Source organism: Pocillopora verrucosa, chromosome 4 (genome assembly GCF_036669915.1).
Source record: "Pocillopora verrucosa isolate sample1 chromosome 4, ASM3666991v2, whole genome shotgun sequence".
In the NCBI taxonomy this organism is placed as follows: domain Eukaryota; kingdom Metazoa; phylum Cnidaria; class Anthozoa; order Scleractinia; family Pocilloporidae; genus Pocillopora; species Pocillopora verrucosa.
The window spans coordinates 3,436,752-3,458,159 of record NC_089315.1 but is presented as its reverse complement, the minus strand read 5'-3'; the positions used below and the strand labels follow the sequence as shown (position 1 = coordinate 3,458,159).

Genomic DNA, 21,408 nt, shown 5'->3' with positions numbered 1-21,408 from the left:
TATCTGCCGGAGTTAACGTTGAGACTCGACTATCACTCACAAACTAACATGGATCACTTTAATGCCAAAAAATACCTCTTTTTGTAATCCTTGCATCGAAAGAAAGCTATAATGATAAAAATACCATATATAGGTTACCGAGCACGTCTTGCTGAATTAAGCGAAGAACTTAATGGGGCTTGCGCTAGCTGTACACTTTGGCTCCTCATTCTGCTGCCTCTCCTTCCCGGGGAAAGGGCCCTTGAGGAGCTCACCGGAGGTGCCAATTGGTTTTGTTTCGGCCTGGGTGCGAGTGACGCTCTCTTTCCACGTGCCCCTTCAACCTGAAGTCTGCTCGGGGAATCCCTTGCTGTTGAGCGGATTTTCTCTGGTTTTGGTGGTGGTGGATTAAGCCGCTCTAAAAAAAAACATGGGGAATATTTGCAATCAAGTTGCAAATTGAAAACAAATGAAGGCAGAATTTTGCAATTTTATCAATATCTACGATAGCTGCAGGTTTCTTATAAACTCGATACAAACTCAAATCAAGTGCACCTCGGTCCGCACGTTTTCCGGCGTTTTCAATACAAGAGGACGTTTAATTTGCATGTATTCACTTTGTTCTGATTGGCTGTGTTGGCTTGTTTCCTTTTGGTTTTGCGATGATCAATTGAGAAGCCTCCTAACATCAGATTTTAAACCACTTACCGAGAAATGCCTTATTTGTCTCCATTCCTTCCAGTAACGGTACAAACGTCATATTTTCTCCGTCTGTTTCTATTGCAAAACAGGAGGGAATAATAATTAGGTTAGAAACTATGACTAGAGGCTAAGAGGAAAGAATAAGCGAGGTTGTAAGGTAAAAAACACATAATTGCAAAACTTACTCTCCCCTTTCACAAGAATAAGAATCTCTCTTTCATTCAAGTATTTTGTCCCATAATCCATTGGGTGACTTTGAAGATTCTTTAGCGATCCACTTTCATCAGAGAGGTCGATAAAATCTGAAGGAAAATTTTGTCGTGCAGTCAAGTGGTAAGTTCTCCCGTACAATGTCTAACCCTGGTATTAAATTAATCTTAAACTTACGAATGGACGAAGAACATACTTGAATAACTTCAAATAAATGAACTTTTCGAATGAGTGTCGTAAAACCCAGACCCAATTATAATTAAAAAAGCCAATCAGAAGAAAGGAAAATATCCCAAAGAGCTAATGAGAATTCAAAATAAAAACAAGCAAACCGCCTAAAGCGCGGGAAAACGCGGGCGACCAAGTTGTGATTTGTTATAGTTTTGCATGTGATTGGTTGAGAGAGTAGCGCGTGTTTTCTGGACCAATCACGGTAGAGCAAAACCCACTCAAGTTTTAAAGATTTATTGGTGGGTAAAGAATACCGGCAGGCAATATGGCGAACGATCGTGAAAGTAACAGGTAGCCAAGTGCCATATGCAAATTAACCTTTCTTCAAGAGTAACTCTGTAGGTATTCGTCTTGATTCTTTAGATTTTTTTCATTTCCTTTTCCAGTATCATATATCATCTTCGAACGTTTCATTCGAAAATTTTTTTAGAAATGTTTTAATTTTCAAGCGCGATCCTATTCTAGTATCGAAATCTTCTCTTGATCTAGCCCCTGTGATCCTCCCACGAATTGGATCATCGTTTAAATAAAAAAAAAACAATTGACGCCTTTTTATGAGTCAGTTTCCTTTAAGGTGTGTTCACCCACTCCTTCCTGAATGGATTCAGCGACGAAGAAACACAATTGTCATTAACGCACGCAAAAACCGCAGAAGCGGCAAACGGTGTTTTCCATTCAATATCATGTTGAGTGTTATCTTTTACAAGGAATCCCGCCGAAGGCACTATATCTAGGTTCCACGTATTTTGGCAATTTTCTGCCAATAATTCTTGTGAACTGCCGACGAAGTTGCTAAGTTCTGAATTTTATTATGTCTAAATATTGACATGAATTTCGGATGGGGTCAAAAAAAATTTCAAAGTTTTACATCCATGCTAAAGTGTGAGAAAAAAAAAACTCTCTTTTCACCGTCATCTTCACAGTCACATCTTTCTTTGATATTACTCAGCAGTAGGCAATTTCTACAATTCGGGTTGAAAAGTTCGGTTTTGTCATCTGAAAAAAAATTGAATCAGTCAAACAATTTGAGAATAAATAGAATCTACATATGTATGGATAAAACGTGGGAATTGACTTACTGATCTTCCAATAAGCCCTCGGATAATCAAGAAATTTTCTGGTGCGTGAACAAAGATTTTTAACATGAAATTGTGAACAGGAAATAATTTGTGTAATTTCGCTGACAATTTCAACACATTATGATTAAGCCGAAAGGTAAACACATCGGGCATCTTCCTAGTAAATAGAAAATCTATTTACGGTCGAGGAAATGACTTAATTTCCATATCGGACGGTTGTATTTCCAATATAATTTTATTCAGTCCTGATTAAAAAGACAGAGTTGGGAAACCTTTTGGTCACATTATAACGGTAAAGATTCCCCATAAAATCCTTGAAAAAAGTCCTTAAGTACTTCAAGAAAAAAAATTCATTGTTCAATTAAAGACCTTTAAGGTTATTCACCCGCCTGTGGAGCACAATAAAGCATTTTTCCTTTAGCCATTTTTGAAAAAATTCTCAATTGCGTCTAATGCATCACCTCGAAATGATGATCCCCTCGGTGCTCAAGAATTTTTCATGTGGTTCTTTTCAGTAGCGCAATATGTTAACCGTATTTTCGCAAGCAAGTCGATATTTATTAGTCAATGTGCCTGAAAATTTCACCAAACCTGCAAATTTCACTGTTATGAACATGTTGTGGAGACTTTGGTTGAATCACTCTTTCGAAGGAACCGCTGCGAGTAGAAGGTCAGTTTGGGGAAATGACAGGCCCAAGCGAATCCTTGTTTCTTTTCTCTGAGGAATACTGCTAGAAAATAAAAGACGCCTCACCGCCAATGTTTGCCTTAGAAACGTGAATTATACCCTTAGTGTATTTCTGCACCTGCTATTTCAGCCTCGTTCTCAGCGCTTAAGCCTCGTTCTCAGCCAACCGTCACTCTCAGAAGTCTGGCTCGAGATATCATTTTAAAATGGCCGCGATGGCCGCCGCGAAGTGTGTCATCAGCTGTAGATCCTGAAGCATTCTGCTGTTGGATATAGCATTGGTTTTTACTAGAGTAAAAGTTTCAAACGTTTACAACAGATTGAGAAATCTTTTAGCGCCAATAGAGGTTTTGCACGCAATGTGGCAAGATATAAACAGAGAATTCGAAGCTCTTTGTGGAGTTGGAGGAAAACACCAACATATGTATTCTGTGTTCTTTGTAGATCTTGCGGCTCATGACGGCGAATGGAGAATGAGAACGGGAAATTGGAAGGTTCGGCTAAAGATCTTGACGCGGCATCTCTGAAAGATGATAAGATCGTCGAATTGAACGGTCAAATAACCGAGTTGAAACGCGAGCTAGAGGCAGCTAGGAAGAAAATTAGGAAGGCTGAATTTGAACGTGATAGCGCACAAAGGAGTGTGGAAAATCTCAAAACTGAAGTAAGAGATTTAGGAAAAAAGCTGCAAGAAGAGAAAAAGAAGACTTTAGTGGAAAGAAATAAAAGCAATGATCCTCTACAGGCTGAGAGCACGACACAAGGTTTTCTGCGACTTGTTTGCTTGTTTCTTAGTAATTGATATACATATCTGTGTGTACCTTTTCTTTGCAGATGAAGTTTCGGTTAGTCACTGTGGTGATACTCTGGCACTAAAGTACAGTTACTTTTCTAACAACGGAGTTACTCCCAATGTAGATTGCATTGTTTCAACTACATACTGCAAGTCTTCTTCAGCCAATAATAATACTGACAACTAGATCAACACGTCATCTATAGTCAAAATACTGCATTCCACATTGAAGTGTCAATAATGTGAGACACAAAAATGTTTCTTTTCTTGGTGATTAATGGGTGGAGATGTAAGTTAATGGTTTTCTGAGACAAAGTTAACCTCCCTGAGGTACATGTATAGGGCTGGAATATACCATACTCTGAGGAATCAGAACTGTACCTCTTATTGCAACTTTTGAAATATTTTATATGTAGAGGCTTCAATTGGCAGTAACAAGAAGAAAAGCTGGCTATCAGGTGGTCATGGAAGCAAGGTAAAAAAATTGCTCTCGATTGGGCTTTTAATATTCAATAAAGAATTGCTGAAAAGTACAGCACTGCTGCTAACATGCATTTACATGTACCATCCATATTTACCATTTACATGTACCACCCATATTTTTTTTGTGGGAAAATGTAATGGATGCATTAAAGAGTGAATGAGGCTACAGTTACTATATGTGAAAGCAATGCTTCTTTTATTTATCCAGTTATGTTAAAATTTCTGCAGGACCTCAAAGAGTCATTAGAACAAGCAGCTGCTGATGCCATGTCTCTTGGTGGATTTGTTTATGATGAAAGGACAGGATTATACTATGACTGGAACACAGGTTACTATTATGACCCAGTAAGTTTTGAAGCTTGTAATGTCTTGATTATCTAAAAGCAGACCTTATACTCAAATTTGATTGAAGGGAACTGCAAAGGCTGTCTATTGCATAGCTATAAGTTTTAACAGCAGACTCTCTATCAAAGATGATAGATGTGTCAATGAAATATTCACACAAAAGGCTTTTATTTATTGTGTAAGGTAGTGACAGCAAGCTGCAGTTCAATTTTTTGTATATGTACATTGTATAGGTATATTTTCTTACATAAATTTACAATATCATCATAAAAGGAAATAAAAATGAAGGAAGAAAATGTCACAGATCCATATTCTTAAGTTTTATAGATTTCAGTTTAACTACAGCTGTAATGTTGTACATCTTTGTTATCTTCCACTGATAGATCTTCACTAAATGTCCTGAATGTGTCATAATTCATTATATTTGTGACATCCATGAAACTGTTACTCTAAAATTAAAATGATGAGTTTCCTTTAATTGCTTTCAGAATAGCCGTTTTTACTATGAAAACACTACAGGAACATACTACTATTATGATGAACAAAGTGCTACTTACAAGTTTCACTCCAAAGTTGATTTGTCCTGTAATCTTGAAGAAGCAGCATCAACAGAAATAAAAAATGACGAGGATGAAAGGGAGAGTGGTGAAGAAACCAGCGATGACGAGGAAAAAAATGACAAGGATTCAGAGAGTTAGTGGCTCTTTAATTATAAATTCTGTAGTATACATGAAGGGCTGTTTTTAGGAAAGTTTCTATAAGGTGCAATGATGTTTTATGGGAGGTGGTTGCATATAGGTTACATTCATCTGGGACTGGACAAATTTTCGTGGGTTAAAAAGTTTTGCCTGAAATTTTGTTCTTATAGAACTACAAGTAGTAAACATCTCAACTTGGTTTGCTCATAACTGAGTGACCAGTTGAACCTGTTTAATGGGTTTATGACCCAACTGTGCATACAATGTTGCTTTCTGCATTCTAAAATATTGCGGGTTTTTATTGTGCACCCATATGTATATGTAGCCATGCCCTTGCTATGCAAAAATTTTAAATGGTCATGATGTTCACACCATACAGTGTAATTTTGGAGACCATCTAGATAATATGTTAAAACCATCAAAAGTTATTTTTTATTTGTGTGTGCTGTGTTCATTTATTGTGAACTTGGTAAATTAATTGTTTTTTTTTGTTGTTTTTTTTTTGCAGTTACAGAGGTGCAGTTTCCTTGCATCAGAGCCATTGTAATCAAGTCTTTGAAAATGAAAGTCGGAAGTCTCTTTATTGTAACTTGCACTGGAGGAACAATTGGCAGGTATGTGTCAATGGCTATTAATGGGTGACCATAGTACCATAGTAATTAAAACAATTGTTTTGTTAAATACATAATAATATCTCCTAATTTTTTTTCCTTCTATTATGATACAGAACAAAAATAACCAACACCTAAGTGAATGCTGGACCACAATAAAAATTTCATACAACATTTGGATTTAGGAGATTTATCATTAATTCTCTTTGCAGTATTAAAAAAAAACCTTTGCCTTCTTACTGAGTGTACTTTAAAAGAAATTTAATGCGGTTTTCTCTTGCAGAGAAAAAGATATGTCACATGTTATACAACTCCCTGATTTTGAAGTCAGTAAGGTATGCAGCACTCATTTGTGGTTAGTTCTAAGCAAACATCTAATTGCTGAGAGCATCATTGTTTTGTTGATACATTCACATTTTTCATGATTTGTTCAGCTGCAGTGTAACATTGAGTTTGACAAAGAAAGGAGACAGTACTTCATCTGTGATGTTGGAAGCAGAAATGGAACATTCCTTAATGGATCAAGACTTTCAGAGGTACACTGTAATCATTAAAATTATAAACACCAACCCACTCTGGTTCAAACTGATCATTGTGAATCAAACTCTTTACTGATTCTCGAAGACCTTAAATTGATAAACAGACAATAATGGCAATGATTAATGTATAATGTGGACATTTTGTGATTTTATTATGAAATCATCAGAGCAAACAAAAGAGCCAGCTGCAGGTCATTACTCACGGTGACGAGCTGACCCTGGGAACCACCACATTTCATTTGCATATCCACCCAGGAACACAAACATGTGACTCCTGTGAGCCTGGCCAGGTACAGGCCCTGGCACATCAAGGCACCTCAACTGCTGTGGATGACGATGGTACTGTTGTTGTTTGTTACTGTTTGTAGGTTTTGTGAAGCATATGAACCAAACGTAGACAGTTATGAAGTTTTTTGTTTTAATAATGTTGACAATTTTATTGTTTCTAAGGTTTTTGTGAAAATATGAGTTTTTCATGGATACTTACTGTACTTGTATGAAAAAGGTGAAACAGAATATTAGCAATTGGCATCTAGTTCAAACTGTTTCTTAGGTTATTACAAACTGAGTGCACATGATTGGTTGAGTATTGTAAGTTGATTATGTTGGATGATACAAGTAGATTGGTTGGTTTATCCCCTGAGCCAGTCTGATGGAGCTTACAAAGCGTCCCTCTTCTTGTACATGTATGTGTGTTATATCATCAGTTTGCTCAACCAAGCAAGGAGAAACTGTGTGATAGAGTGCTACAACAACAACAACAACTTTATTTTTTTCACCCCAAAATATACAAGAAAGAAAAATTTATAATAATAGTACAGACAATGATAGGGGCGCTGGCTGCCCAAAATAACCTAAGAGTTAAAAATGCCAGGCAGCCAGTGCTGGTGAAAAATTGAAAATTTGGTTACTCTGTACATTCCGTTGCCGTTTGAGAGTTGACTTTTAGCACCAGGTGTAGGTAGGTAGGTACGTTTGCCAAGTAACTTTTCGAAATTGGGCAATTTTCAACTGAGTGTCGCAAGAAATCAGTGATTGCACCGGGTTTGCTTTACTTTGCTCTGTAATTGGTCCAGACATCTCGCCCCACCATCTCAACCAATCAGGCATAAAAGTTGCTGCTTTGTACTATAACAGCCTCCGTTTGTTTAGGGCTTCTTTAGTTGGGCGGCTTTAAAGGACTGTAATAGTGGATCGTCTTTCTTGTAAGTCTTCTTTTTGTGGTAGAAGTCAAACACTTCGTCCTTTTTAATGGCGATCATTTCTCCGTAGTCTATATTCCCATCATTGTCTGTATCTAGAATTCGAACGAGCTTCTTCAGCTGCTTTCTAGTCATTGGTATTCCAGCTTTCTTTACTCCGTTCATGAATTCTGCTCTAGAGATCTTTTTACTGTTGTCCTTGTCTAACTGGCGGAAAAAGTCTACCACCCGAAGACCTCTGAGCTCGATGTACTCCAAGAGCAAATTAAGAACGTCCTGCAAAAAGAGGAGAGAAATTTGATTACTATAATTTCTGGGAAAATTGTTCACCTATCTCAACTTGGATAGCAACTTAGTGGTAAACGGCAGGTTTTTCTCTCAAACATTTTCCCGCCTTTCCGACTGTAATGTGAAAATTCCGCAACCAGCTTTTCCTTTTTTTCTGCTGTGAGTTGACAAAAAACCGCCGTCTTTAAATTAATTTTCCTCTTCCGTACCTATGAAAAATTTCTCGATTCATCTGCAATTTTAAGAATGAATAATTTGTTATCTTCGACTGCTCATCGTAAGTCAGAAGTAGCTATTTTTGCCGTATTGTCCGTAAATGATAGGGGTCAGTTGTGTGAACTGACAAAACTGGTTCTAGCCAAATTGAGTTCTCCCCTTCAAGTGAAATCAGTCTGATTATCCCAGCTCATTTCCTCTTCGCCTCGCAAAGCGCTTTTTGCTTACTCACCACTTTTTTCTTCATTCTCTTAACTCTGTCCTTCCCTTTCATGGCCGTTCCACACTGAACACTCAGATTCGGTCTCTCATCCAACACTTCCTCCAGTAAGTCCTCAAACTCGGCATTCACAGGAATGTCGTCGAAGTACAATTCTTCAATGGCGCTCTCTTTATTTTTCGCAACGGCGCTCAAGATCTCATAAGCACCCTCACTCTGGAACGGGTTTTGTCCGATGCGTAAGATCTGCAGGGTTGAATTTTTAGCCAGCCCGTTTGCCAGACTCTTTGCTCCAGCGACAGATATCCGGTTACTAGAAATATCAAGCTCAGTCAGAGTGTTGTTCTCGCTCAGTGCTTCGCCGATTGCTTTCGCGCCGTCGTCTGCGAAGCCATTCCATGACAAGTCCAGAAATTTTAAAGCGCAGTTGTTTCTCAATCCATAAGCAACGGCAATCGCTCCTTGCCTTCTGAAGTGATTCCAACTCAAATCGAGATACTCTAGACCAACATTGGCGTCAATTGCTGGGCCTAGCAGTCGTCCACCCATTTCACAGAAGCGATTATGACTCAGATTCAATGATTTCAGAGTGTAATTCTGCTTCATAGCTTCCACTATAGGTTCAGCGTCTTTTTCCTGGAAACCGTTATTCGAGAGGTTAAGCTCAAGGAGTTCGGAGTTCTCTCTTAGCATTTCTGACATAGCATACGCCCCTTGCGTGCGCAGATCATTCTGCGAGACGTCCAGTTCTGTAATATACGGGTTCTCGGTTAGCATCTTGGCCATGTAGATAGCCCCGTCTGCACCGATGCAATTATCAGCAATATTCACCGACAGCACTTTTGTATTTTGCATCAGCGCTACCGCCACTGCTTCGGCTCCGAGCGACCCAAGATTGTAATGCTTCAGATTCATCTCTGCCTTACCGATTTGCTTGAGAAACGGAGTGCAAGGGATCAGGCCAAGATTTTTACAGGCTGTCAGATAATTTTCCCTTCCTTGGTTATTTTCATGAGGATCTTCCTCTATGAAATCGTTTTCTAAGTCTGTGTCGTATTCATCATCACTACTATCTGCTGTTTTTTCTGGATGTACAGGCTCAACCGCCGGGATTTCTTCAACCGTTTCGAGCGCCGTGGGTGGCACTTGTCTTATACAGTCTACCTGAACTGGATACTTTGTTGACATAGCTGCTGAGACTGCAGAGCAAACAAAAATAGTGAGATAAGAATCGAACCTACATATGGTTTGAAATGCCCTTTCTTCCGGCTTTAATACGTCGAAAGTTTGACAGGTCAAATTTTCAAGAATCCTGTCATCAGAAATCTCGAGTTAAAATAAATCAAGTTAATATCGTTTTAAATCATTTCCCGTACATTTATTTAATAACAGCGCTTGATATTTTACTCAGAAGCCAAATAACTGTCAAATATGAAGGTAAAGTATTCTTTTAACCAAAATTGAAGCGAGATGTTATTATGGAGTACAATTTCGCCTGAGTTGCCTTGTTCTTTGTTATTCTGTCTGCGTTCTTAATATAACTGATGCTTCATAGATCCTTAGTAAAGGCACCTTATATTGATAAGTTGTTAATGCTGTTACCCATTCCAAATAAGCTAGTCCTTATGCTAAGAATCATTCGGAAGAGAAATAAATTTTCGTTTCTCGAGTGACTCACCGCATGTGAAATCCTGAATCACTTATTCAAAACAGCTAGGGTATGCTAAATGACTGAGGCATTTAAACAATTTGTTGCTAAGGAAAACGAAAAGTTACTGCTGTGAAGACAAAACACAGGTTGAGCGTTGGATAGATCTCGACCAATGATATTTTTCCCTGCAGCATAAGGCCTTTGTCTAGAAATGTGCAAATATGAATTATTCATTGCACACGTAAACACACGACAGGTGGAATATGTTATGTTTACTGTTAACATTTACATTTATCGGGTTTTAAGGAACTTTCAGTCCACGAGAAAGATTTGTTTTTGTTGAAAAGGCAGAGACAATGTAACTTTCCGATAATAAAAGACAATGTGTGGCCAACCGATTGACTCTGAAATTTTTTACTTTATTTTTTTTTCTTTTTTAACATATGCAAAGAGTAGATAGGCTTAGCCAGGAATTAAAATAAGGTTTGCAGCTTGTAGTTTATGGACCCTTTTTAGTGATTAAGGGAACAGATTCGTCAATTTGAGTGGGGAAGACGGGAAGAATTAATATTAGACCATGAAATTGATTCAGGTGATGAACATTTGCGATAAAGTTCGCTTAGTACTTAAAATATTCGTTCTCTTATGTATTTATTTTCAATGCAGATGTATGCCGTGTAGAATTAATATAATTTATTCAAGTCAATATGAATATTTTGGGCAAAGAATTTTCTTGTCCAGGCTTGGCGCCTCATTAAAATTGATTAGCTTGGTCAATGACGCGGTTTTCATGTGGCAGTCATCTGAAATACAGCTGAAGCCTGATGGGCGATAAGGATTCACATCTTTAAGGTGTTATTTTTATCGTCCATTAGGATTTGCGTGTAAAGATACCTTAAAGTTGTTATTCCCTACAAATTTAAACGTTAACGTTCAGAAAGACAGTGTGAAGTACGAGTACTTGTATGGTCCTCATCGTCTATAGGTTTTGTAAATTAGAATGGTTAATGTTGATGATGGTGTTCTTTTTAATCAAGCAATTCTGTCGATTTCCAAATAAAGAATGTTGTTTGGACTTCGAAAATTCATCAACAATTTAGAAAGCTTCCTTCCAATTCCGCAAAAGACTTTAAAAATGCATAATACATTAGTTGTCTTAATAATCATGGAGATCGTTGTTTGTAGCCATCTTCGTGACCAATTCACATCCATGATTTCAAACGCTTAGAGGTGTGGTAAACTCTTGCGCACCATCAAAATTTGGTTTTATTGGCTTTAAAGTTGTTATTAAGGGATAGGAAAGTAAAAAAAAAACCTTCGTACTTTTGTCATGTGTAGGAGGCTTAGTAAGGTAGAAACAGATTACGCTAATTTTTCAATTACTTATGTCAGTGAATTTGGTATTATCAACTGAGTTGATAACGTAAATTGGCCACCGTTTAGAGTTTCATAGCCAATTTACGGTATCAACTCAGTTTATAATAACAAATTACCTTGTTATACTCTCCCACCGACGCAGCGCCACAGTTTCTTTAGAAACTTACCTATTTTGTCCACTTATTAAAGTGGTCTGTCAGTTTCTCTGACTTTGCTTCCTTTTCTTGTTACAGTTACCATTACAAAAGTTGTTCCCGGAGATAGATCGTTAAATTCACTTTCAGTTCAAGAACAGAGGAAATCAGAACTGAAGAGAATCAAGAGAGCTTACGCGTTAGAGGTGGGCTTTATTTCTTTTGTAAGCTCTAGAGAGAATTTTTCACCTAGTTCACATTTCGGGGCAAACTTTCAAGCAAGTGTCGACAGCAATCTACAAATGTTTTGGATTTGATTCATTACGCTCAGTAATTGGTTTACAAATCTCATGCCACCTTCTCATCATTACAAAACAAATGCAAATAAATGGTCGTCGGAAGTGGACTGCGGTTTAAGCAGTTGCAGAAAAGAAGCCTGAAAAAATTCAGGCGTCGATAGGATTCGAGCCCGTGCCTCCCTAATACTAGTTGGTGCCATTATCAACTCAGCTACGAAGCCATACATTGGGAGCGAGGCAAATTTTAATGGCTTCATCTTTCCCCTCAAAGAAAGCTGATCTCCTTCAGTTCGGCGTTGAAAACCAGTCCTAAAGAATGGTAATTCCCGTGTATCTCTCGTTACGGCCGACCATGTTAGCGTACTCTCATCAAGACCTCTTGTTTCATTATGAAATCTAGCTTTTAAAATGTATTTTCTCTTTCAGGATTCAACTTACTGTGAACAACCTACCGATGGAACTCTTGCAGGAAAATACAAAAATCGTGCAGAAGTCAGGTTGGCTTTAATAACTTTTAGCTGAGTTCTGGTTTCATTTTATCGTTGCCAAATGGTCTTCATCCTTCAGCCCAGATCTGATACGTGTACTTAACAGTTAAAAGTACACTCAGCAGTTTTTATGATGTTCCACTTGATGGTGATTTTGTTTTTACTTGGATGTTAGACGCACCAAAGTGGGAAGTGACGTTCCTGTTGCGACTGCTGACGATCTCCCAGCATCCGTTCACCGGTAAAATGTGTTTTGATGTAGTGTGAGTGTATTCTGCTGATTGAACATCAAGGGGAACTGCTAATGTAAAACAGTGTCAGCTTTTGCACTTTATTTCACGTGTTGGTTATGAGGAGTAAACTGGGTGGTCTGTTTGTTCTCTGTTCGCCCTCTTATTGCATTGCTTTTTATTTTCCACCGTGAGGAAAGCCGACATAAAGCAATCGTTTGCCGCTGACATCACCAGTTTGATTTGCCTTGGCTTGGTTTGGTTTTGTTTCTTGTTTTCCTTTTCTTCTTTCTAGGCTTTTGGTGAAAGTTGCTTCGTAAAATCTGTTTATATCCGGATATCTTCATTTTCAAATACCTTGTACGCTAATTTTTTCATGTTTTCAGACCAATCAAAGAAGAAAATGTTGGACGCAAAATGTTGGAAAAGATGGGCTGGAAAGAAGGAGAGGGCCTAGGACGAGAGGGAGCAGGTCGCCTTGAACCTGTAAGGATTTACGAATTTTTTTTTTTGGATAAGGACACAGGAGTCAGTTTTAACAGCTCTGGGCTAAGGAGCTTGTGTTACAATATTACTTTAGCCGATTTTGAGTAATGAAAATATACAAAATAGAACTGATGTTAATTTGGCCCCATCTCCTTATCGGTTATTCTCCAAATCGACAATTTATCGAGCTCTGACACTCACACTTTTCTCACGCAAAACTTTCCTTTTTTTCTATTTTTCTTCAGGTAACAGTCGAAGTCCGTGATAATCTCCGAGGTCTTGGTTCGGGTGTTAAAAGGAGCATTGATGATGTCGATAGCAAAAGTTACATCCGGGCTAAAACAAGAGAGAGGTTCGAACAGCCAAAATCGGCAACTTCCGGTACAGTGAAATTCGTGGCTGCCGACACCACTCGACCAGAAAAGGAATCATCGTCAAACTTCAACGAAATTAATGACATTTCTGTAGAGAAACCTGGAAGTAGTCAAGAGTTACCGCTGACGCTGAAGACGGAAGAATTGGATATTTTTGCAGAGTGAAAGGTGGATGTTAAGACGTTATAGCCATGTTTTTACAGTAGTGAAAGTGTTCGCGGGCGCCCACAAACGCATGACAAGAGAGTTGCGATTGGGAATGTCAGAGGAAGGAATGTAGACTCATCTATTTCACTTAATCACGTCTTGCCAATAAGAGAAGCAGATGGTATGAACGATGAATTGAATCCCGTCCATCTTTATTCGAATGATCACGAATGATCATCTGAACATTATAGTACCCGATATCGGAAGACCATAAGGTGCTCAATAGAATTGCCAGGTTCAAAGCCAATTTCTCTTAAACAGCGCTACGGCAATTTACTAAGTAGCCTTTTGTATATTCGCAGGTGTCTTTGAAGGCTATGTAGCAAACCGAAGTGACCTTATCCTTTAAACTTAAAAGATATAATTGATTCTCCGTATAAGTTTCCACACGTTGCTTTAAACTATTTTTAAAAAATTGGGTTTTACATTAAGATGGCTCTTGCTAGCACTAGTTTAAAATACTTGTTCTTCGAACCGCAGAGACCAGCTCTGATGAAAATATTATAAGCCTCAGAAGACAATTCAACCACAGTTGTCATTGAAAGATTAAGAGGGGATGTTGGAGATAATAATGTTTTCTCCGTGATCCACTTGCCAGGCGATTCGGCACATAGTGCGGGATTGACGTTTAGCTTTGATTGGCTAACCACTGCAGTCTTTAATCCTCACGTCGTCTACACCAATGTCTCCTTTAAAACCTGAACCACGAATCCCCTCGAAATAAATCTAAAAGTAAAAAAAATGCGTTCTTAAAGAAATTGCCTTTTTTTTTCTTCCTTACCAACACAGTGTACAATTACGTTACCTCATGCATTTTTTCGGCCAGGAATTGCTCTCAATCAGTAGGGTTTAAGATGGTGTTTAAATTTGCGCGCAACTCCAGACTTATTGAGACTTTATTTCCTAACTAAACGGGAGGCATACTCGTTTATTAACGATAAAGGTTGGTGCTAGAATGGCATTCAAATCGTATATCAATCGGTCACGCATTTCACAATAATAGGTAGCAAATTAACGATTATTTGCCGGGCGTAAGCAACGAATCTCGTGAATTTCAAGTAACTATAGTATGCCTTCTCCTTAAAAGCAACTAAGAAATCGCCTAGCAGCGAATCAAAGAATAACGTATTTAAGTGTCACTCTATCTCCAATGTCTCATTTTTTCTCATGTCTCAAAAGTTCTCGAGGTGCCTACTAACAAGGAAAATTTGGGGAGCTTTTGAATGGATTTATATTAGATTAAAATAGTGTCTTCCGCTTTGGTTTTATACCTGAAATTTTTCTTTGCAAGAAATTACTACGTTAGCGAACATCCAGTGTGTTCCCTGCATGAAGGATCTCTTCCACAGAGTTGTTGCTGTTCCATCCGCTGTTTTCTTTAGGACCCTCAGTGTTCCCATCTGAGCTCCGTACATATGATACCAAAACGTCAATCGTCGACAAGATGTTGGAGGAATCTTAGGGCTGTGAAAGCAGGCGACGTCTCCATTCTCGGCCGGGGCTGATGCTTCAAAAAATAAGTATCTTCCTGTACACGAGAAAGGTCAGCAAGAGTGAATATCATTTGAAAAGTTTGATGGCGGAGCTCCAGCGCACGACAGAGGTGCGCCTGCTAGTGTGGCCCTATACTTTCACAGATGAAAGAAAAACGGGGGAGGAGACTGAAGAAAGAGAAAATGATAGAATTATTGAAACCTTGCGTCGATCAATTCGAACTTCCGGGCAACCCCTCAAGCAAGTGAACTGTTGAAGATCGGTTTGATCAAATTCCCGTCTCCCTGAGCATTCTGGCGTTCAAATTCCTACTCAAGCACAATTTCTTTATTAAACGGATTTTTCTGTGTGAGCAAAGTAACGTTTAAGTTTTAGGCGCTTCTGTTGAGTTTCTCGCTCGTAAGCATTATTCTATTAAGTGAGAACTTTCCTCTTAGCCATTTGCTTACAAAAGCGTACTCTTTGCCATTAAACTCCTTTTGTATTCTGCTGGTTGAATTCCCCACCCCACCTAGGCACCGGGGCACGGACGATATTCAAATTCCCATGGGTTAACCGGGGGAGGATGTTGATGCTCCGAATAAATCGGCGTAGAGGTAAAAAGAGAAAGAAACTGCAGTTCAAAAATGGTCAATCTTAGGTACTTTTTTGTAAGAGGCAAACGTGCTGAGAGCGTTATCATTTTCTAGCTGGTGCATGAAGAAGATATATTTTAAATAGGTGAACTCCAAGAGAAGAAAAAATTCAGAAAAAATTGAATAAAAATTAGATAAAACTATAATCTCGCCATACTTAGAACGCTTTCATATTTAAAATCTTGAGAGGTACCTGAGCCCGTAGTGTGATCTCTAACAGGTCCTGTGAAAGGTGATCCGGTTATTCCCATACTGAAATACCAATTTGGTCGATTCTTCTCTTTGTGCGATTCGCACAATTTCCAGCCATGCATACCTTCTGATTCAAATGAAACATCAAATGGACCTGACAGTGAACAAGAAGAAAATTACTTGTAAGTCGTCTGAAACTCATGAAGACCAAAGTTATTATAACCAAAACAAACAAACAAAGAATCATAGAAAGTCATGATTGAGAAAATGTATTTGGTTGTCTGACTTAGTTCACTTGTGAGAAGAACTCAACCAACCTATTATCCAGCGCGTCACATGAACAGTTTAACCTATTGTACGCATTTTCAATGGTTTCAGTGGGATGAATGACATTAACTTACCAAGATCACAAACTGTCATGAGACACTTGCCAACATCTTTCCTGTCTCCACCACATTCTTCTCCACCATTCTTTGGAGGTGGATCATTACATTTTCTTGTTCTAGTGTGGGTGCCATACCCGCATGTTACACTGCAAGGTGACCATGACGACCAACGACCCCAATGGCCGTCAACTGGCACTAAGAGAGTTGAAGTTCACCTGTCATTCTCTCGATCAATAAGTATTATGGTTAACGGAAGTTTTTGAGCAAAAAGTAGACTCAAAGTATGTGGTCTTTCTCGCATGGTGTTACAAGCATCTCGCGCAATGCTTGAATATTTTGGACTGGTACTGATAGATGCCATAAGGGATGTCAAGGGGAGCAAAATTTGAGGTTGGTTATCTATAATAATGATCGTACTTACAGGAACAGCTATGAGGACATTGCTTTGTCTGTGTCTGTACACCATACATGTTTGCACCAGGACACTTATCTCTATCCTTGTTTGAACAGTATCTCTGGCGATCATGAAGGCATTTGGAATTAAGCTTATAACAGGGACCAAAACTTGTCCACGAACTCCAGCCGCCTGTTGCTGTGTGAACATAAGACAGTTGAATGAGAAATTTTCAGTTAAAAAAATTTGTAGCTGTTGACTTCTCATAGATGATCAAGGAGTCCTTTGAAATGGGGTGATTTCTTTCAGTTATCGGCAACACATTATAAAGCAAACATATGAGAGTAGAAGACCGCTTTGACTCAAGGGTGAATCTATAGAACTTGAAGATAGAATGGCTTTTCAGAACAAATCAAGTAACTGATAAAGAGAGTAAGTTTCTTAAGAAACTGATGCTGCGTCAGTGGGCGAGTATAACATGACAATTCGGCCTTTATCAACTAAGTTGACAATGTAAATTAGCTCTGTAAAGAGTTTCTAGCGCAACGCTTAACGAAAACTGGAAATAGTCGCTATGTTCCATTTGATAAGAATTAATTAAATGGGTTACCGTTAGTTTGAAAGTAAATAATGCATGTACAGGGGTAGATCAAGGGGAGGGTGCAGGGGATGCACACCCCCCCTCTTCCTACCTGAAATGAATCCCCTATGTAACTAGTACTATTGCAAAATAAAAAGGAAAAAAACATGTGGTTTATTGGCGTTGAAGTAAACATAAGACGAGTTTGAAGAATTTATGTCAAACGCCGTCAAAATGATAGATTGGCGCTGACGTTTCGTGCATTAACCCCTCTATTCGTCTGAGATGTCAGTAATGTCATTCCTGGTAGAGCACCCCTTCCGGAGAAAAATCCTGGATCTGCCCTTGATGTAAGATGTATGTGCGCAAGTAAGAGTCTTAAAAACTTACCATCATTGGAGCAGTCATATAGAGCGTTTAACTGTTCAATATCTGTTTTACTGAATCCAAACCGCTGTCCAATTACTTTATAGGGATTACCGATAACCTCGATTGTTGGTCTGCCATTTTTGTTGAATGTGTACCTGCCATAATGCATGATACTGCCCGTATCGTACGGTGCATTCAAAGGATCAAGGTCTTCCTCACTTTGCTTTTTAAAGTTGTGTTCCTTTCCTAAGAATGACAAGTACATGAACACGCTAAAGAAGTTGAAACAGCTTAATCGGGTCTTTTTTCTCATGCACTTCCTGCTCCAAAGAGATAAAAAAAAATATTGGTTCGAGAAGAAAGAAAAACACAAAAGAGGCAATAATGATACAAGGAACAAAGATGGCTAATCACGGTGAAAATTGAATCAGATTGTAAATGACAACAAAATATTAGTTTGGTTGGATAGAAACCACAGAAGAGGAGGGAGAAGAAGGAGCAAGGATGGAGAGGACTGACACAAATTGCTCATAAAGATCCGTGGAAAAATTTTAAGACGTCGTTACCACAGCTCACTCGTCGAAAAGATGTCAGTGTGAAGTACAACCAAACTTTTAAGGAGAAAAGGTATTGCGATATGAAACAAAACAGTTCACTGACCAGGTTGAATATTCTCCCAGTAAATTGCCACGTATTTGTCTCGGTCCGGTCGACCTTGTTCGTGGTAGAACCCAAGAGTATGCATCATTTCGTGGCAGATTATGCCTTTTTGGTTGCAACCAACTCCAAGGGAAATCAACTGAGGTGATTTTCGCCTGTACCCAACCGGTGACCAACACCTGAGCAGACACAAGAAAAGATCTGATAATTAAAAATTTTGACAATGTATCCAATAGTCAACAATGACACACACGCACCAACAAAGTATGGGGTTGGTGATGGCGAGCTGGACTGGAAATGGTGATGTCGCGTAACGGGCGCTGGCCGAATCGTTGCGCTATTTTTTTGGGCAAGACACTTTACGTTCACAAAGTGCCTCTTCTCGAATCACGAGTATAAATGAGTACTGACCAAAGATCAGGGTCACTCAGGCTAAATCAGTGATGAATGGATAACAAAAATTCTAGTTGCTTCATGCTACGGAAAACGGAATTCGCTCCGTCAGGACGGGCCTTATGACTCGAGAGCTATCTCTAAATCTCTTTTACCAACAAGAATATGATAAAGCGATTTCTTAAAAGGGGCTTACGAAGCCCGTGTTCCTAACATTTACAATTACTTAAATCCTCGTAAAGTAATATAGAAGTTCATCCAATCTTTATTTTTTCAAGAAGTTGTAATTATTTACCCTTTACCCTTGATGAATCTGACCCAATATTTCTCTTTTCCTCTTGGTTTCCATTTGATGCAAGTGTACTTATTAAACTCAGCAACTGCAGCTCGAATATTTGCCATGTAACCAGATGCCACTTGAGGTTAGCAAAAATAAGGAGATCATGCATGTTTATTTAATTATTTAATTAATAATTATAAATTATTTAAGCTTTACTTTTATCTGCAGGTTACACATTAGCAAGACTTTTAAATGTCCAAAACATGTTAGAGCTATATCAGTTGCAAACAGGGGCTTTTGCTGTTGCGATACTTGCCCTCAGGAAAATTATAAAATTCCGTTCTTCTTAGAATCTCAGTCCAGTTACAGATGACAAATGACATAAAAAATGTAATAATTTCCAAAAATATATGCTCTTACCATGAAGTCAGTTGTGCATCAGTACGAAATAGACGACTAATCACAGAGCTCGTAGTATTCAGTTTCAAAATTGTATAATTTTCCTTCACAAATGTCGAATCTTACCAAGCTCTTGAGAGATTTCGTATGGAATAATCTTCGTCCTCCATGTATACTGTCGGCTTCGTACTGCATCGTTAATCTTTTCCTCGTCGGTGGCATTTTTTGAATCAAGATCAGTTTTGATATCACCTTCTAGTAAGTCAGTAACGTCCTCAGCTTAAATATAAAGCAATATTCCTCTTGTTGATTGCGATACTGATTAAGTCAGCTTCAAGTTAGAAGAGTTACCTCATCACATTTACCTCATCAGATTTGAATTAAAATCTCAGAATATGTGGCACAAAAACATCAAAGAATAAAGGAGATTACAGCGTGACTTTCACCAAGGTCGTCAACTCAAAAATAGCTAATCTGAATACAGGAAATGAACGACGAATTCCATTCACTTGTTTGTTACATTTCTTTTCTCTGGTTCTCAATTGAATTCAATAGAAATCAATGTGCGTTTCCCATAAATGCAATCGGTCAATTTTGTTCGATGGACCCCGGTACACGACCTTCAATACCGACCTCAAATAAAAAAACTTGAAAAGTGTAGGGTAAATCCTTCAAGTTGTGCGCTGTTAAGTAAGTTTTCAAGTCAACACTAAACGAATAAGTTCTTAAAGGAGAACAAGAACACCATTTTAACAGTTTTCAGTCGGAGGTAAAGTTCCTCGAAAAAGTGTTAGCAAAAGGAAATGCTCATCATCTATACTGAAACAAAAAATTCACCATTATTGCGATTAACTTAATATTTAAATTATTTGGAGTACGGTTTTTATATTTTCTTTGATCCTGAGAGATACTCTTAATATCGATCATGGATAAACACGTTTTAATTTAATTAAGTTCAGTAACTTAATTCGTAGGGAGTATCGTATCATAACGCTCGAGATCTAAAATAACATATGTGGCCACCGACCTTCATTTACTTTCCAAATCTCATCAAAGGCAGACAGAGTTTCATAATCCTCTGGCAGCCAGTTTGGATCTTCGCTATCAAAATAATTCTCCCAACCTGTGATATAAGAAGAAATATAACATAGTAACTTCTGCAACAGAAGAGAACGCCGACGAAGGCAAGATATATTTTGAGACAAAACGAGGCAATCTAGCGAGAGTGTTCACTTCCTATTTTTTCGTCACTTTAACACATGGAAATAACGATGAAATACGGAAGTCTAACGATCGTAGAGAAGGTGCCTCGTGCTGTACATCAAAATAAATCATTGCAGTCGCTTAAGATCGAAATTTTGTTGTTAGGAGACATGGAGTATCATAAGTAACACCTTCCAGTCGAAAAAAAACAGACAATCATTTTTAGAAAGCTCTACAAGAAGAACACGATTCCTCAGATCTGGATTACGTTAAAATATTTTAACGATTTTCAGAAGGGAAAGAGAGAAAAACCGTTTCCATGTTCACAGGGTATTTTTCATTCTTCCTTTATAGCTTTTTTGAAAAGTGTGGTCTTGTTCTCGAAACAAGTGACACGGCATTTTCCTCGGTGTCTTAAATTTGTCTTTAACCTACATTGTTTATGGTAAAACAGGATAAAAATAACCTGCTTTATGGACTGGTTATCGATATTTTCCCACAAGTATAAACATCCTCAATCGTTACCCATGGGAAGCTTTCACCTAATAATTGGGGAAATAGTAAATAAGGTGTTTTTGAGTGAAGTTTTTCACATGAGTAATATAACTCTTTAAGTTTAAGTTCCACCTACATGGTTAACACCAGTAGCAAAGAAAAGTTTGTCGCCTGACAAAAAAAAAATGACTGAGTTCACCTGAGAGAACAAATATGAATCTTTTTTGTGAACTTACCCTCTTCGCGCTTAATAACAGTTCCTCCGCAGATTTCGCCTATGACAAAGAAATAAAGCACCGCTCTACACTGAACTAACATGTTGATCTGGGATTATGAGTTTGAGCACTTGAATCCAACCTTGAACGTTGACTTTGTTTGGATGTTATTCAGTTCCTCTA

At 38.3% G+C, this 21,408-nt stretch overlaps 4 protein-coding genes across 6 annotated transcripts; 1 reads left to right on the top strand and 3 right to left on the bottom strand.

The window, feature by feature from the left end:
* Nucleotides 1-75: 75 nt before the first annotated feature.
* LOC131783644 (uncharacterized protein CXorf65 homolog) lies at nt 76-2,999 on the bottom strand. 2 transcript variants are annotated; one of them, XM_059100405.2, is made up of 5 exons: nt 2,793-2,999; nt 2,032-2,118; nt 867-983; nt 688-756; nt 76-397 (listed from the first exon to the last, which is right to left on the bottom strand). In XM_059100405.2, exons 1-5 carry the CDS (start codon nt 2,815-2,817, stop codon nt 135-137), a joined length of 561 nt encoding a protein of 186 aa, XP_058956388.1. In that variant the 5' UTR covers nt 2,818-2,999; the 3' UTR covers nt 76-134. The 2 variants fall into 2 exon arrangements, with proteins under 2 accessions (XP_058956388.1, XP_058956389.1); XM_059100406.2 differs by lacking the exon at nt 2,032-2,118.
* A 99-nt stretch (nt 3,000-3,098) lies between these two features.
* LOC131783633 (angiogenic factor with G patch and FHA domains 1) lies at nt 3,099-15,546 on the top strand. 2 transcript variants are annotated; one of them, XM_059100392.2, is made up of 14 exons: nt 3,099-3,236; nt 3,334-3,653; nt 4,099-4,157; nt 4,394-4,510; nt 4,999-5,203; nt 5,717-5,822; nt 6,103-6,154; nt 6,254-6,355; nt 6,526-6,697; nt 11,546-11,652; nt 12,172-12,242; nt 12,409-12,474; nt 12,850-12,949; nt 13,195-15,546. In XM_059100392.2, exons 2-14 carry the CDS (start codon nt 3,356-3,358, stop codon nt 13,486-13,488), a joined length of 1,749 nt encoding a protein of 582 aa, XP_058956375.2. In that variant the 5' UTR covers nt 3,099-3,236; nt 3,334-3,355; the 3' UTR covers nt 13,489-15,546. The 2 variants fall into 2 exon arrangements, with proteins under 2 accessions (XP_058956375.2, XP_058956374.2); XM_059100391.2 differs by having other exon boundaries at nt 3,100-3,182.
* On the bottom strand, nt 7,002-10,073 carry LOC131783635 (leucine-rich repeat-containing protein 74B-like). Its single transcript, XM_059100396.2, has 3 exons — nt 9,963-10,073; nt 8,297-9,483; nt 7,002-7,836 (listed from the first exon to the last, which is right to left on the bottom strand). Exons 2-3 carry the CDS (start codon nt 9,470-9,472, stop codon nt 7,507-7,509), a joined length of 1,506 nt encoding a protein of 501 aa, XP_058956379.2. The 5' UTR covers nt 9,473-9,483; nt 9,963-10,073; the 3' UTR covers nt 7,002-7,506.
* LOC131783634 (uncharacterized) lies at nt 14,173-21,328 on the bottom strand. Its single transcript, XM_059100394.2, has 11 exons — nt 21,247-21,328; nt 20,340-20,435; nt 19,439-19,591; nt 18,929-19,049; nt 18,241-18,419; nt 17,602-17,826; nt 16,659-16,829; nt 16,253-16,432; nt 15,853-16,005; nt 14,802-15,058; nt 14,173-14,256 (listed from the first exon to the last, which is right to left on the bottom strand). Exons 1-11 carry the CDS (start codon nt 21,326-21,328, stop codon nt 14,173-14,175), a joined length of 1,701 nt encoding a protein of 566 aa, XP_058956377.2.
* Nucleotides 21,329-21,408: the final 80 nt, after the last annotated feature.

What these genes read in the sequence shown, in the direction of transcription:
- LOC131783633 (XM_059100392.2), top strand. Translation starts at nt 3,356, where the DNA reads ATGGAGAATGAGAACGGGAAATTGGAAGGTTCGGCTAAAGATCTTGAC. An exon ending in GGCTGAGAGCACGACACAAG is followed by an intron (nt 3,654 to 4,098) that starts GTTTTCTGCGAC and finishes TTTTATATGTAG; the next exon opens with AGGCTTCAATTGGCAGTAAC. An exon ending in CAGGTTACTATTATGACCCA is followed by an intron (nt 4,511 to 4,998) that starts GTAAGTTTTGAA and finishes AATTGCTTTCAG; the next exon opens with AATAGCCGTTTTTACTATGA.
- LOC131783644 (XM_059100405.2), bottom strand. Translation starts at nt 2,817, where the DNA reads ATGTTCATAACAGTGAAATTTGCAG. An exon ending in TATTCTTGTGAAAGGGGAGA is followed by an intron (nt 757 to 866) that starts GTAAGTTTTGCA and finishes GTTTTGCAATAG; the next exon opens with AAACAGACGGAGAAAATATG. An exon ending in GACAAATAAGGCATTTCTCG is followed by an intron (nt 398 to 687) that starts GTAAGTGGTTTA and finishes GTTTTTTTTTAG; the next exon opens with AGCGGCTTAATCCACCACCA.
- LOC131783635 (XM_059100396.2), bottom strand. Translation starts at nt 9,472, where the DNA reads ATGTCAACAAAGTATCCAGTTCAGGTAGACTGTATAAGACAAGTGCCA. An exon ending in AGAGAATGAAGAAAAAAGTG is followed by an intron (nt 7,837 to 8,296) that starts GTGAGTAAGCAA and finishes CTCTTTTTGCAG; the next exon opens with GACGTTCTTAATTTGCTCTT.
- LOC131783634 (XM_059100394.2), bottom strand. Translation starts at nt 21,328, where the DNA reads ATGTTAGTTCAGTGTAGAGCGGTGCTTTATTTCTTTGTCATAGGCGAA. An exon ending in ATATGACTGCTCCAATGATG is followed by an intron (nt 16,830 to 17,601) that starts GTAAGTTTTTAA and finishes ATGTTCACACAG; the next exon opens with CAACAGGCGGCTGGAGTTCG. An exon ending in AGATCACACTACGGGCTCAG is followed by an intron (nt 15,059 to 15,852) that starts GTACCTCTCAAG and finishes TCTCGTGTACAG; the next exon opens with GAAGATACTTATTTTTTGAA.